Source organism: Stigmatopora nigra, chromosome 7, assembly GCF_051989575.1.
Source record: "Stigmatopora nigra isolate UIUO_SnigA chromosome 7, RoL_Snig_1.1, whole genome shotgun sequence".
Classification (NCBI taxonomy): domain Eukaryota; kingdom Metazoa; phylum Chordata; class Actinopteri; order Syngnathiformes; family Syngnathidae; genus Stigmatopora; species Stigmatopora nigra.
In genome coordinates, this window is record NC_135514.1 from 1843210 (window position 1) to 1859948 (window position 16739).

The 16739-nt window shown below is 39.9% G+C and overlaps 2 protein-coding genes across 2 annotated transcripts; both read left to right on the forward strand.

The window, feature by feature from the left end:
* The first annotated feature begins 104 nt into the window (after positions 1–104).
* LOC144199597 (DENN domain-containing protein 3-like) lies at positions 105–11527 on the forward strand. The gene is given in 26 exon segments (XM_077721351.1): positions 105–438; positions 753–863; positions 1121–1236; positions 1310–1422; positions 2134–2245; positions 2332–2451; positions 2536–2634; positions 3384–3503; positions 3574–3689; positions 3756–3911; positions 4129–4225; positions 4458–4561; positions 5063–5217; positions 5321–5480; positions 5726–5921; positions 5992–6160; positions 7734–7993; positions 8072–8242; positions 8328–8457; positions 8773–8880; positions 9035–9174; positions 9283–9443; positions 9659–9795; positions 9876–9994; positions 10523–10660; positions 10743–11527. Coding segments are annotated over 26 exon segments (3861 nt in total). The 3' UTR covers positions 10962–11527.
* A 325-nt stretch (positions 11528–11852) lies between these two features.
* Positions 11853–16593, forward strand: tbrg4 (transforming growth factor beta regulator 4). The gene is made up of 11 exons (XM_077721350.1): positions 11853–12076; positions 12567–13049; positions 13111–13431; positions 13581–13755; positions 13913–14070; positions 14194–14304; positions 14449–14593; positions 14673–14909; positions 15266–15377; positions 15503–15617; positions 16088–16593. Exons 2-11 carry the CDS (start codon positions 12651–12653, stop codon positions 16187–16189), a joined length of 1875 nt encoding a protein of 624 aa, XP_077577476.1. The 5' UTR covers positions 11853–12076; positions 12567–12650; the 3' UTR covers positions 16190–16593.
* The last annotated feature ends 146 nt before the right edge of the window (positions 16594–16739 follow it).

A 16739-nucleotide genomic window follows, 5' to 3' on the forward strand; every position in this document is an offset into this window, starting at 1 on the left:
CTGTGTGTAATTTGTCATCCCTCCCCTTTCTTTCTGTCATATCCCTCATGCAGCTCAGTGCTTGTCTTAAAGCAGATCAGTCACCCTCTGAATACATGTCGGCAATGTCGGACTATCTGCCTTCTCCGCTTCTCGAGGCCTGTGTGGTGGTCGGAGCATCCAATGAAAGACTACAGGAGGTTTGCCAGGTATTTTCCACATCTAAAAAATGATGTAATGATTGGTCAGAGTAATGTAGACACACAAATTGACTTTACTTGAAGGCTGTGAATGGAAATTTGGAGGACACCCTTTTGGAGCCAGAGGCCCTCTATGTGCAAGCGCCTCCCTTTGTCAGTAGACGAGCTGAGAGTGAAGCAGTGAGGTCACATAGGAAGAGACACCGCTCCTTACTGAGGAAGAAGAAGCGATCAGCAGCTACTGCAACAGCCAGCCAAGGTGTGGGATGGTTTTTGTTATCTTAAACGGCATGTTCACTACTCACCAAAAGCGTAATGGTATTGTTGATTTTGGGGAATATTTTCAGAAAGAAACTAAAGTGCACTTTAAACATTACAGGTGAACATCATTTATCCTTTTTTCAACTTTTAATTTGACTTCTATAACTGTTAAACATTTTTCAGTATACCCTGCATTTTAAAATCTTTCAAACATAAAACTGAAAGATAAAACCATAACTTTTTGTGAGTCTTGTTGTGGAATAAGTTCCAAATGAGAAATGTGTTGTCTCTTTTCATGCTTCTGTCCTGTAGCTCATCACAATTGTGCAAGTAAAGATGCAAAAGTTGAGAGAAATGGCAGTGAAGACATCACTGTTCCCAAAGCTATTGACCTCACGGCTTTGCCTCAACTTTGCTTCCCTGGTACAGAACAGAGTTTTTGGCTTCACACAACAAAAAGCAAAACCTAATCAATATATTTAGCACTTAAAAATACAAGTGTAACAACTTCTTATACATACGCATCGAAGCTGTTGATGGCAATTAACAAAATCCAATTATAAATATCATTGACTACCATTGCACGATAATACTCTAACATAATAAAGGTTAGTACAGTAAATGACAATATTAACACTCAATAAAACGTTATGGCATAACCTCTTTTGTTTTCTTTCTAGGTGGGCTACAGGTGACCAATGTAAAGCTAGAGGAAGAGTTCCACTTCCTGGTTTTCACTGATGTCTTTGGAAACAAGTCTTATGGGGTAGTGATGCAGTGTTCTCGTCCCATTCAGGTTGGCAGCGTTAAACAGGACCAGACATACGTGGACCGAAAGGAAGTCAGATTGCATGACATTTGTGTTGCAGGAGTTGACGTCTCCGTGTCAGAATGGACATGGCTCAAAGCTGTTCTGTGCTTACAGTTTCTGCGTGATCTCCAAGTATCCATACTTTACTGCTCTGAAAGACTGTCTATCATGGTGAGTTGGAATAAAGCCCAACCAAGGACTGACATACAATAATCTTCCGAATAATTTAAATGTTGATGTATATCAGACTAATATGTGGAACAGTATGTAGACAGTGACTTTAGGAATGTAAAAAGAAGCTTTGTTGTATATTTATCACAAACTGACATTTACTTGTGTGTGTATTGTTTTGAAAATACACTAAAATATACATCTGTTGTTTTTTTACGGATAATGTAGACCAAACATGGCAGCGATAATTGAAAAACCACAAAGTAGGATCAACCCTATTATTTCTACATACCATACTATACCCGATAATACTCCAAGATAAATTTACTTTGTTTTGAAATACCTGCATTACCTGTAATATGGTCTGACTGTTTAATAAAGTCCTTCCTTGAGGCACGTTAGATCTGAGTTACTTGTGCAGTGATTTTAGCATAGACTAGTTAAGGTGCAGCCAATATAACTTATGGTTGGTTAACCTTCACAGATTGAAACGGCCCGATTCGATCTTTGACCTAAACTTGAATTTAAAGGTGATATTGATGCTGGATTGGCTCAATTCCTATTAATATGATTTATTGAGTTACAGCCTGGAACTGTATCTGAGAGTGGTCACAGAATTGCTGCATAACAGGAAAATATTTGTTTCAGCTATTGTTGACAATTTTGGATAATTCTTGGATTTTTTTTTCTATCCCCCGATTTCCCTCTCAGTCTTCTAACAGAGCTCCAAGATTGTCAGTTTTCGGACATTGAGGAGAAGGTGAGGGCATTTGCTGCCAAATTGAGCTTGGTGCCAATCCCTCCACCTGGACAACTCCATTTGGTACACAAGACTGTCATCATAAAAAATGTCTGCTTTTGCTTACCTTCACTGTGAGGCACCTCATAATACAGTAGTATCCTCTCTAGATGTTTACCTTGCACCCTTTGACCATCGAATTGCCGTCAAGAGAGGATAAAGATTACCCTGCCGTAGACTTAGACCTTCATCTGCCTTTCTTCTGCTTCCTGCCACATTACCTCTTGCAGGTACTCCAGACATAAGGACCTCCCTTGCTTTTTCTGGCTGAATGCATGCTGAGCTGGAAATGTCACCTTCTCTTCCCTGTGCAGGTGTTATCTTGCCTCCTCCAAGAGCAAAGGGTCGTGCTTTTTTCTGCCACCTGGGCCCGCTTGACACTAGTGGCAGAAAGCCTGCTGCTGTTTTTGCAGGTACATTCTTCACTGGTGGCATGACATTGACTTCTTTTCGACAATTATATTTTTGAAAGTGGACATTTTAGTCCTATAGTATTAATAACATTGATGATGCCTAGTTCTCAACCACCCACTGAGTTTGAAACAATGACAAATAAAGGGGAATAAGAGTCGTGTTGAAATAAATAAATAGCAATAAGTTGATAAATGTTGTGTTAGATAGTGCGGTTGGACCTAAATGCAGGGTAGCAGGCTGACACTGGGAGTAAGGGTGCACCAATGTAACTCTAAAAAATTAGACTTGTACACAAAAACTACAAATGCTTGGATCCAAAAAATGGGGAAAGTGACAAACTAACTAAGACAAATGAAACCAATCTTACAAAGAAAACACGGAGGGAATGGGGAGCATGGACATGAATGTAGAGCAGGTATGATCTGAATAGGCAAATATACAGGGTTTAAATAGACATGGGTTTATGAGACAATTAGAAAGACCTGGTTGACACTAGAGAAAGTTAGGAAGAAAGAAACCAGGAGTGGGGAAATAACAGGTATACTCAATGGCAAATCCCAAGGACGGGTCACACAGGTTAAACAATAAAACCACAACACCAAAACCACAGCAAAACATAACAGAATCAATAGCTAAAATATTTTATTGAAGAACAAATGTTAAAATGAATTATATATACATTTTGCATAAAAGTTGAATTTTTTTATTTATCTAACTTGTGGTGTTTTCACCTTATCTGTTCTTGCAGCCTTTAACATGGCAGCATCCTTATGTTCCAGTCCTGGCCAGAGGTATGTTGGACTTCCTTATGGCCCCGACCGCCTTCCTCATGGGTTGCCACCTCAGCCATTTTGAAGAAGTTGCAGCGGTGAGGTTGAACTGTAAACTGATTGCAAATTGTTTTCAAATTAACCATTGTGTTTATTCTGCCGATATAGGAAACAGACGACCTAATACTTGTCAACATTGACAATGGAAAAGTTTCAACTTCGTGTTCAGAAACTGTTGCCCTACCTGAGATACCCACACATGCTGCAAACTGCTTTACAGAAAGGTACATGAAACACTGATAGGTGTTAACTGGTGGAATTTGGAAACAAATCACTGTGCTCTTATTTAGATGTCAATCTCTGCGGATCCACTTTGACTTAGACCAGTGCAAGCGTGCAAGTTGCACTGATATTGAGCATCAGCGTGCCCAGAGACGAGTGTGGCGCCGCAATCTGAACCTTGACATCCAGAGGCTCACCACTGAACTCATTGTCAACATATTCAGGTATTCACTGGGTTGGATTATTACCATTTCATTTCAGTTCCCTGTACAAAATAGAATGGAATAACTAAACCTTCACAATCTTATTAGAAATATGGGTGTAGTGCAAGGGGGAGGAGAGGGAGGCAAAGCCTCATATATGTGTGAAGGGTAAACAACTAATAAATGGTTATGTACTAATATTGTTACGTGGTCATATTTTTATGTTTGGATTTTGCAGGGATGTTAGCAGCCACTTGAATTATGAACACAGAGTTTTCAACAGTGAAGAGTTCCTAAAAAGCAGAGAACCTGCAGATCAACGTTTCTACAAAAGTGTAAAGGTTTTCTATTGTTGCGCCAAACATTTGAATGCTAATGACGACATGACGCATATTATTGACATAATTTAATGCTCACAATAGATGTCATTAAGTGATGCCCATCCAAAAGCATTTGAAGCAATGTCTACTTTCCAACAAAAATGACATCGGTCATAAGTATTTGTTCCACGATCGTGTGGTCATATTTTTAAAAATACTTTAATGTTTGGTTACGCCTTTTTTATAGGTTTTGGAGACGCACATCTTCCATTCTTTCCTCAGAGATCGTCTCAACAGGAAGATGGACAATTTTGCTCGCATGGAAATAAGCACTCGATCAGAGATGCAAAAGTAAGCATGACTTAATGGTAAAGTATTTAGTCACATTCACACATTCAGACTGTATTTTCAACAAAACTCAACTTTTAAAGAAATTTTCATAAAATAACTTGCAAAGCGTGACAAATATTTATTGGTCATCCAATATTATTGATTTCAATTTAAGAACATAGATAAGGAAACACGATTGCATTGGCTAATTTTAAAGTAAGTAACGTTATATATTGTATAATGTGATTTTCTGGTAACTAAGTGACTATATATATTATATACATTATGTATTATATTGATATATATTCTATGTTATGTAGTTTTGTGTATTATATATTATGTAGTTTTGTGTATTATATATTATGTAGTATTATATATATTATTTATGTATTAGATATTAGTACTGAATAATTACTGAATCATAACTTGAGTAAAAATACTAACCCGTGTTATCTACACAGTTTGTTTTGTTAGAGCAAATGTAAATTTCTAGTTTGCTATTTTCTAAACCTGTTAACCCAGGATGAAGGCATCATTGGAAAGCCCACGCAGGCCCACCATGCAGGAGATTCAAGCCCGTAGAAGGATCTCCCTCCCTGAGTATAAACTGATTACTAGTCAGGGAATGAGCCTTCCCAATCTGGGAGATCAAGACCAAACCATAAACTGTGAACCTGGTAAGACTGTATGTTGAGAACGACTTGCATATGACCTCTCATGAAGTGATTCGTTGTAACCAGCAACTTATATTTATGTTTCCACATTCTCTTTTTATTCCAGTGTCAAGTAGGTCTCCTAAACCTGTTAAGATATTAAAACTCCCAGCATTCCCAGATTTTCTGACCTTCCATGTTGTTCAAGCATATTACACTGAGCTGATTCAACTTCTTGACAAAGCAATCGACTCAGTTACAAATGACGACTCTACTCTACTGGCCAGGTATTTTTTACTGTATTATGTAGAAGTACAAGACACTATTGCAAATAGATAATAACAATTGCTATTAAAAATAAGTTATTGTGCCTGGGTGACCTGATGATCTGGATTCTTATCGAAATTTGATGGTTTCATGATTGGCTGTACCACTCGACTATTAAAATTAATTGGTCCATCCAATTTTCAGAACCGCTTATCATTGTAAGGCCCTTGCCGCTGATGTATGATGTATCATTCTTGTTCTCAAGATACTATTACCTCCGTGGTTTTACCAATCTGATGAGTTCACGACGCCTCAGCGCCCTGGGCGACTTCCATACACTTTACAAGACAGACACAGCCATCTTTCCATCAAAATTGGTCACATGGCTGGTGGACTCACTCATACAGGAAGAACAGCAGCAAGCCAAAAGATGGCCTGAACTCAAAAGACTCATCAACAAGGTCATTATCCTACCTTCCTCATTAAGTCAACATCGAGCGGATTACGTGACTCTTTTGAAATGATCATCAGGTGAAGATGAAAAACGAGAAACTGTCATTAAAATTTGATGACGACATTAAGACGTTTGAGCTACCCCGGAAAAATCTAGATCGGGACAACTTTGTGCGATGCATCCAAGAGGGCGGGATTGTAAAGGACGTGGCAACCATACATCGCCTCTTTGACGCTCTCACTGGTGGTAAGTGATGAAGATAATTGGAAGAATTATAGCACAGGAATTCCAATTTCATGCAAGCATTTATACTGTGACAAGGGACTGTAACCAGATGGCCAACAAAGTGAAAGTCTACTATTTTTTTGATATTGAGATTCAAGCAACTTACACTGATCATACACATGAATTTAATCTTAGTACATTGATAATGTTCACGCTTTAATTATCCAAAGATAGGGACATTTGTGCTAGGTTAGTTTAAGTTGGACTGTAAGGCATCTTTCCCTACATTTATTGAGCCCATATTCACAGTTTATTACCAGCAAATGTGCTTTTTTTAGTGTCAAATTAGGACTCCTTAAATTGAACGTTAAATGATTCCATAACATGAGTGACAGCAGATAGTAAATGTCAAATTTCTTCTCTCACTATACATCACTGGCATGCATACATAGTTGGAAAAAAAAACATGTTTCATTTGTAATGAATAACTAAAGTTTCCTTTTGAGAAAATTCATATACGATTAACAAACAACCATTCGCATTCACAAAAATACCCACAGGGAAATTCGAGAGTTCAATCAGCCCGCCGTGCATGCCTTTGAGATGTAGGAGGAAACAAAAATACCCAAAGAAAACCCACACATACAGTAAGAACATGCAAATTCACACAAGAAACCCATAGCCCGGGATTGAATCCTTAATGCCAGAACTATGAGGTGGACGTGCTAACCATTCTTTATCCACGGAAAATAAATGAAAATAGTCGTACAATTTGTTTACTGTTTGGGAATTGCTGGGTGAAGGCATTTCATGCTGATCTCATTACAATTTTCAAGCACATATTTGAATGAAAAGCTGCATTCATTTCGTAGTACCGTGTTAAAATTGTCATAGGATAATTTTAAGTCATTATGTCTCTTGGAACACAAGTGTATTTTTTACATTGACCCTGTTGACTTCAATTAGGGGCCAATTCTTTTCATGCTTGCATTATTACTCCCTTCGCACAAAAGCCTTTTTAGTCAAGCAAACGACTACATAGTTTTTTTTCCCAGCACAAATTATTGTTATGGTGGATTCAATAACTCTCTTATAGTACAATTTGTTCCTCAATGAAAGGCACTGAGCGTGAAGTACAAAGTGTTATAAATTGTACTTTAAATAGATAATAGTTCCGGACTCTAAATATTATAATGTGTGGACCGACTGTTTAATTATTCACACACAAACAGGGTTCTAAAATAGAACAATTTCCTCACACAGCATGATTACATCACCATAGTGTTTTGCTATAACTTTCTGTCACTAAAGCAGAAATGGGAGTGGATTTGTATATAACAACAGTAAACACTGACACTGTTATATTTTCATCTGGTATTTATATGGAGTTTATTGAAACCTGTGTATATAAAAAATAAAATCCAAGGATTTATGTTGGTGTGCAAAAAATCCACCTCAGAAAAACTATGGCAACAAAAGGTCAACGGAATCAAAACTAAAAAGTACTGATTAGAGGAACTGAATGTAGAAAAATATGAAACCAATAAAAGAAACCGTTCCAGGAGTTGCACATTCAGGTGTTTTCTTTGTTTAGGTGCGTCAAACCAAGTGGACGCCGAGATCTTCAAAGATTTTTACACCTTCTGGAAACAAACTGAGGCCGAGGCTCAAGATGTCAGCCTCCCCACTGAAGTTATTGAGCGCTTGGACCATAGCGAGTGCGTCTATAAGTTGTCATCCTGCATCAAGACCTCTCACGGCGTGGGTAAAATTGCCATGACGCAGAAGCGTCTTTTCCTACTTCCAGAAGGTCAACGGGGCTTTCTAGAAATCGCAATGTTTAGAGACATACAGGTAGTTATTTTACTGTTTAAAACACTTGCAAACTATGTTTTCGCATCCGGAATCTGTCTGTCCACCTCTTATGTGCAGGAGGTAAAAATAGCGTCAGCCCCTTTTCTACTGGTACGTATTCCTTCTCTACGCATCCGGATTTCTGGCAGGCCTGAGTTATTTGAGGCCAATCTGAAGACTGAAACTGATCTCTGGAATCTTGTGGTCAAAGAAATGTGGGCTGGGCGTAAGATGGCTGATCAACATAAGGTATAAGGAGAATAATTACTTAGTCAGTTTGGAAATCCAGCAGGCTCATTGATACACATTGAAAACCAAGTCATGTCATTTTTAGGACCCTCAGTACATGGCCCAGGCTTTGACTAATGTGCTGCTGATGGATGCGGTGGTGGGATGTCTACATAACCAAAAGTCCATCAGTGCTGCCTCAAAACTGGCCTATTTTGACAGAGTTAAAAATGAAGGTAAGAGCAACAAAAAAAGCACAGCCAGAGTAAAATACAATTACAAGAGAAACTTTGTAAATGTAGTAATGCAAAAAGCGGAGACTTTAAATTGACAATTAAGGAATCCAGGAAGTCACTTATGAAGTGCTTATTCCAGGGGTTTTCATTATAGGCACATGACAGTGCCAGTGGCATATAGAGTTCTGCTATTTTGAGGAATAGTTAATGAATTTAGGAAAAAAAGTGTGATGGATCTTTGGATTTTTTTTTGTTTTCATATTGTATCTTGAACAAATTCTCTGTGGGAAAAAATGATTTTCTTTTTCTGTGCAGTTCCAATGATGGTGCCTAAAACTACCTCTGAGACACTAAAACACAAAATTTACCCATCATTGGACCTATCAGAGCCGCAGACTGTTCATGTGCTGCTTTACACTCCAGGTATGTATTTGTAAGCCTGTTCACCAAAAAATGAAATACCTGCTGTAGCTTGTAAGTAAATGGATACTCCTTCAATCTGGCACATACTACTTGATTGGCAACGAGTAGGTTCAAGGTGTTCCTACTTGTTCAATGAATGGACATCTTTTGACAGGTAAGCTAACATGTGATGACTCCAAGGGTGAAATGAATCCCAAGCTTTGGGTGGCTCTCAATGGGGGGAGAGTTGTTGTATTTGATGCCGCTAGCTGGTCCATGCTTCAGGACTGCATCTATCTTGGCGTATCACAGCTAGTGAGTACAGAAGGCTGCCTTGTATTAAAAAAAATATATAAATATGTATTTTGATGAGGTTGGAGGTTCCCATGCAGAATCTAACAATGCACTAAATTGCTCCAACAGAATTGCATGGCGGGGTTGGTTCAGGACCAGGTTTGGATTGGCTCCCAGGACTCAGTCATTTACATCATCGACACACATAGCCTGTCCTGTAACAAACAGCTGACTGAACACCGACATGAGGTGACTGGACTGACGTTGAATGCAGGGGATCAAAACGTCAGGTAGACACACGTTTAGACTCTTATGTAATAGTACTTAATGTCATTTGAATCGCTATATGTTGACATAAAAGTACCCAAAATGTTAGTTGTGATTACTTTATATAAAGACGCAGAAACTGTTATTAGAAATTGTATTCACCCCATTTGGTAGAATGTGGAAGCATATTTTTGTAAGGGCCATTTTGAGTCGTTATTTGAATGCTCTTTCCTTGCAGTTCTGACATGTATTCGTGCAGCTCTGATGGCACAATCCTGCAATGGAATTCGTCTAGCCTTAAGGTGAAGAGACAATTTCAGGTCAAGTGTAAGAATCTGTCCTCCATACAGGTCCATGGCGATACACTGTGGTGCTGTGAGTGCACGTTTAATAATACCCCCAATGCAAATGAGATAAAAACCTTTTCTAATGATGTGTCATGTCTTGCTTTATAGGTTGCGATGACAGCATTGTGGAGCTGAAAAATAGCGAGATGTCACAAAGACGACTGCTGCTGCCTGGGCACCTACGAAGTCCAACAAGTAGATTCACCAGCTTTATTGTTATCCCGGAGGTAATTCTTTCTCATCTTTCCTAGTTTTAAATAAAATCCCATCTCATTTTCTAAACCACTTTATCCTCACTAGGGTCGCGCAGGGTGCTTTTTTTCCCCCTTCAGTGCTAAGTCCTAGTAGCAAGAGTGGCTTCCGCTTATGAGTTCCAGTTTGGATTTTCACATTTTTATAAAGTTAACCAAACAAATAAAATAATTAATAGCAGAAAAAGTATCATGATGAAGTTAATTCACAATAAGTGAAGTCACGATAATTGAGGGAAGACTGTATTGGGGTAATATGTTGAGATAGCAATTTACCAGTAGAGAATGCAATTTCTTCTGTTTATCATTTTTCAACACAACATCTTAATGACTGAGCCATTTCATATAACATGATCTTAGTGTTTTTCTCTGTGTGTGTGTGTGTGTGTGTGTGTGTGTGTGTGTGTGTGTGTGTGTGTGTGTGTGTGTGTGTGTGTGTGTGTGTGTGTGTGTGTGTGTGTGTGTGTGTGTGTGTGTGTGTGTGTGTGTGTGTGTGTATTAAAGCGAGGTGAGCTTTGGACAGGCTTGGCTGATTCAGGTGATCTTTATGTGTGGTTTGCTGATGGCCATAAAGCTGCTTTCAAGAAGATCTCCCTGACTAACTGCCTGGGGGTAACCTGTATGATTAGAGTCAAGGACCAGGTAAGGCTTTTTTTGGCATTGTGTATGATTCATTGAAAAAAAAATGACAATTAGTAATGACATTCCTCCCCCCTCACCTTAGATCTGGGTGGGATGCCATGGTAAGAGTGGTGTGGGAGGTCATTGTGATGGTCAGCTGAAAGGCCAGCTGGTGGTGGTACATCCACAGACTTTAACAGTGTCAAAGGAGCTCCAGGCGCATTCGGACAGCATCCATACACTCTGCTCTGCCGAGGACCGCTACGTCCTGAGTGGCTCTGCACAGCGTGATGGCAAAATTGCCATCTGGAAAGTTGAGTAGGTCACAGAATGTACAAGACTTTTAAGAAACTTTATATAAAATTGCAAGATATTTGCCACTTCATTCATTGTCTGAACCGCTTTATCCTCATTAGGGTCACAGGGGTTACTGGAGCTTACCCCAGTTGGCTTTGGGGCAGATATTTCCCAGTATTATATCAAAATTATATTTTCTGAAAATATCTGTTTTATGGAAAGCCAAGTGCATCTGCCTCGCAGTTCTAAGGTTGAGGGTTCGATCCCATGTGGATGCTCACTGTGTTCTCCCAGGCTTATATGGGGTTTCTCACTATAAATTGAACACTATGAATTGCCCCTAGGTATGAGTGTGAGCGTGAATGGTTGTCCGCCTCCTTGTGCCCTGCAATTGGCTGGCAGCCAATTCAGGGTGTCCCCTGCCTGGTGCCCATAGTTGTTCTGGGATAGGATCCACCACCCCCACAAGAGTTGTGCAGATAAGAAGATAAAGCATTGCTTGTATGTATTCGTGCCAATTCATAGAAAAATACACTGAAATAATGAAAAAGTTGAATTTGATTTTTACTCTGTGCTTCTTTGTATACTTGTCAAAGCAATTAAAAAAACATTTTGTCTGCTTTATTCTTCAGCTATGTGGATGGGAGAACATAAAATATATATGTATTTATTTTTGGAACTAGATCTTGGCGCAGTGGCATTTTTCAGGGAGCCAATGGGCTGCGAGGCTGTCTGAAAAATCTAGCCCTATGTAAACGATGTCATAAACTCGAGTAAACGACCTTTTTTACTGTTGTAATTATTTATTCATTTTTACAAATTCAAATATTGACTGAATACTAATTATTAAAAAATAACACAAGAAAACTGTCCCAATATCCAACCATCAAACACGAAACAACATGAGGCGCTGGAAATGACATAAGGTTTCCTCTGATGTCATCGTCATGCGACGGGTACCGACACCCTGCTTTTCCATGCTGAAACAATTTCAATAACTATTCCATTTTATTCAGCTCGGTGTTGCACGTTGTGTGTGACAATCAATGTTGCCATTCGTGCTGGACTGTTGCCTTCTTGCAGGAGACCCGATAGGAAGGCGATCCTGCTGATTGACACGTTTTTCCTCTACGCGGCAAGGTCAGCATTTAAGATTACCTGACAACCAACACCATCTTTTTGCATGTCCTGTTTCTTACATGTCAAATATGGACAGATGTTGCGTACACTCCTCCTGAAAAAATATGTCATTGCTAAACGACATAATTATTCATGTTTGTCTTGCACAACTCGTGGATCCTAAAGCCAGTACATATTAGTATTTTTTAGGCGTTCCTATTGCATTGATGACAAAAATATGACTCACAGTATACAGATCCACGTTTGAAGAATAATTTATGTATTCGGAAGTAATTGAAAAAAAATGCAGATAAGACAACAACTTATGGTAAAATATATGCAACTGAGAAACAAAGACATTTCCAAAAGTATCTGGCCATTGGTGATGCATGCCACTAGGGGCAGGTGTTTATATTGTTAGAAATGAAATCAATTTTAACATCTGTTCATACTTGTTTGCTGCTAATTATGTTTGCCGACTCACCATACATATTGTCCAATGTCATCTTAGATTATATGTGGAATGCTACTGTGGGCTGCTGATTCGTGAGATCGTTTTCTCATCCTTCTGCTGCGGTCTTCTCTTCGGAATCCCATGGCCACTCGTTTCTTGACCAGATATGCCCGCCTGCTCTGCACGGCTTCACCCCAAGCCTCCATGGCTTGCTTGCCTCTGTCGGACACTGTCCTGGCCAAATTGCAGAGGGCTCAGTGCCGGCCATGGGAGAGGTCAATGTGTGAGAGACGGGTGCTGCCAAAAGAGGACATATTTTTAAATGTGCCGACTCGCACTAAGCTGGATGATATGGTGGAGAAGGCTGTGATGCCTGAGGATGTGCTTCAAGCCTGGCAACAACATAGAGGAAATGGTAATCAAGCAGCAAGTACCATTTTGGCTTGGTCAAAGATGATGCAGAGGACACAGGGGAACTTTCACCCAGAGCTCATCCACGACTCAAGATTGAGGGACATGATGGATACTATAATAAAGCAGGTGAGAAAGTTGACTACGCAAATGTGAAAACCAATTGCTCACTTGTTATTCTATTTTTCAGATATCAACAGTTTGGAACAGCACTCTTGTGTCGGTCTTGCGAGCTCTTTGGGTGATGGGGTTGCCCAACACCGATCGGGTGTTGGGGTCCATCCAAACAGAGGTCCTGTGGAGAATCCGCCGGTTAAGTTACAAGCAACTAGCCTTCCTGGCAGAGTGGGGCATTGGCAGAAAGGCACAACAGGATGTGACCGTAGTGAGTGCAGCCCTGAAACAACTAGAACTGCGCTGGACTGAAATTTCTGATGCCAAAACTGTCAGCGCACTAATTTCCAAAGGACAACACGTGTCACCTGTCCTGATGGACAGACTAGAGGACAAGGTAGGACGACAAGTTAAAGTGGCATGAAAAAAAGTCGCCCTTTTTTCTGTAAATTATCCCCTGTATTAAAATTGCACAATTAGTGCAGCAAGTCTATGGAATTCACGATAAAGTACTTGACAACAATTTCATTGCTGTTTCCCATCTAGGCGTTGGAGCTTGCTGAAGGGTTTTCAGCAGAAGAAATTCGCAGGGTGTGCGTGTCTTTAGCTGTGCTGGGCCGAAGGTCTGTAGCCCTTCTCAGGGCTCTGTCCTACCACTTTCTTCAGAGACCTTCATCAGAATACACCACTCCACTTGTACTGGATATGGCCTTTGCATATGGTATTAACATCCCACTATCTGGACTTGTATCATTAGGTTTATTTGAATGATGATACAATGAGCCTTATTAGAAATTTTGCCTTAAAATGGTCAAAATGTTGTTTTCTCTTGGTGGGGCGGGTTTAGTTGCTAGCTAACGCGTCATTGTTCTTTCTAGGTAAGCTGAGTTTCCACCAAACTCAAGTTTTTCAGCGAATGGCTTCCGAGTTGCTGCCGCGAATCTCAGACCTGACCGCTGTTGATGTGACTCGCTTTGCAAAGTCAATGGGCTTCCTCAAATGGATTAACTTCCCACTCTTTGAGGCCTTTGCAGAAGTTAGTCCTTCCGACCTCACACCTAGCAGTATTGAAATAGACTCTTCATCTTCGAATGTGTCATGGTTGAACATGACAACATTCTCTTCGTGTCTGACTTCTTACTTTTACCTTTTTGAACAGCACTACGTGGAGCACTGCGAGAAGTATAGCAATCTGCAGCTATGCAACCTGCTCATGACGTTTGCCAGACTGGGCTTCCAGCCTAGCAAAGGAGAAGAATTTTATAGCAAGGTACTCATCGTAACTATGTAGCAACTATCTATATAGGCTCACACTACAACAAGTGGACAATGATAGTGCTAATGCTGAGGCGAGGGGTATTTTGTTGTCGAATGAGCATTTTTTAAAAGCGCACTTTTTACTTGTTTTGCTCAGGTTCATCCTGTGCTGGAGAATTCCCTCTCAGGCCTGGAGCCTTTCCTTCAAACTGATGTGGTGTGGTCCCTGTGCGTATTACAGCAGGCCAGGCCCCAGTATATCATCCCGCTCCTCCAGCAGGAACATTCTGCTAAGCTTTCAGGTAAGAAGCATATCTCAGTAGTGGATAGCACAAAAGTATTTCTAGTGTGCCATTATATGTATTTTTGCATACCCTGCAGTTGGCAGTCCGCTTCGAGAGGGGAACTACAGACTAAAGCTTCTCCATCTCGCTGCCACGCTGCACTTGGAGCATCCCGAATACTCCTCTTCCCACATTGACCCTCTGCCTCTTCCAGCCAGTACCTCAGCACTTTCCCCATTGCAGAAAAGCTTGAGAGAGGCTTTGGATGCTTTTGTAGAGGGAGAGTCAGAGAAGCATAGTGCAGGTGTCAAAACTGTGTATGGATGGACTATTGGTAAGGGGCTCAAGTCAATGAATGGTGAAAAGGTAGCTAGTGCATGATTTTTAGAATAAAATCATCCGCAGGGGTTCCTGAAAAAAACCCTCATTGGTTTAACTGTCTTCGCTGGATGAGTTGTAACAAAAACCTGTCCCACTGCAGACCTTTGTAGAAAAGTTTAAAAATTCCTGATCGTAAGGCATGCAATTGCTTTTCACCAAGTAAATTGTGTACACACATTAATGTTAAGTGACATAAAATAACATATCCATTGATTGTTTTATGTCCTTAAAGCTTTTATTCACATGCTTTAACTAGGTTGAATGCTTCATATTTTTACAAATGTGCTGTAATGTGTGTCTGCATTTTAGATTGTGAAGTGGTGGTAGATAGTGATAACAGGCCCATTGACTTATCCCAGCTGCGAGCTCCTCATCTTGCGACTGGCGGTGGAAAGCAGGCACTACCTGAAGGAGCACGACGGTGAGTTAAAAGCGAGATGGGAAAACACAAAACAACCCATCTTGCCCTCTAGTTGAGGTTTGTATTCATGTTCTCTTTGTAGTCCTTAGTTGGTGAAGTCATTGTGCTTTCTGTGTCTTGTCCAGAATCGCCTTTCTAGCATGGGACTTCCCCAACTTTGTCTCCAAAAGTAAAGACCTTTTGGGGCGGTTCACCATGATGAAGAGACACTTGCAATTGGCTGGCTTCATCTTAGTGGAAGTAAGTAGTCATACCGCTATTATGATTTTTTTTAATATGCAAATGAGTGACTCAAGATACGAAAAAGATCCAAGTTACGAAATTCCCCAAAGAGTAAATACATTTCCGTATCCGTTATTTTACTTTGAAAATATAGTCGAGGCTGCATTGATTCTCACTTTAGAACATCGCTATCCTCTTCTGGACTCTCATTGCATCTCATATAATGACAAGAAAAGCATCAAATTGAATTGGCTGCCTCACAACAACCACTATCCATGTTTCAAGATTCTCTTACATACCTGTCCATCTCAGCTAAATGCTCCCCTTATTAATGATGGCAATTCTGGGTCAACTTCTGGATGGTTTAGCCCGGATGATTTCCCTTCAACTTATTAAATTAATTTCTAATTCCGTGGTCCTTGTCGCTCTTTTTTGCCACCAACTTACTTTCTATCACAAAATGCTGAAATGTGTTTCTCTTTTTTTAGGTTCCTTATTACGAGTGGTTGGAGTTAAAGACGGCCCGTCAGAAGTTGGCATATTTAAAGGATAAGATGGGCAAAGCTGTGGCCGAAGACATGGCCAAATGAACTGGCATGACTTGAAAACTAAATTAAAACATACACACACACACACACACATTATCTGACCATGTTCAATTGCAGGCCTGTGCGGCTTTGCAGAGGCGTGCTATTGCACCATCCAAGAAATATATATATATATTTTATATATATTGACTGTTGTTTCCGTAGCAATGTGTGGGGTTTTCCCTGTTTCCATGGAGATGGTGAGTTCTGGAGTCACAAACCCAAGCAGCAAGGCCATCACTCATTCTTGCTCTTGTCTAACTCAAAAGTTTTGCATCGATGGAAAAACAACAAATCAGTACAGAATATCTTTGGCCAAGGTGTGCTACGTAGGAACATTCAATTAATCTTAATAATGTAATGAATGCAAGTGAGTCATCAGTAATGGAATAAAAGTGAAATTGTTATTTGTTTATCTTGTGTTATTTTCTATAGTTAATTCAGATATTACATTGGCTTACTTTACGAAAGGTGTCTTGAGTAAAAGTCATAAAAACTGATCGAATGTATACTTTTGACCACAACTATATGCTCGCACTCAACTAAATTCAAC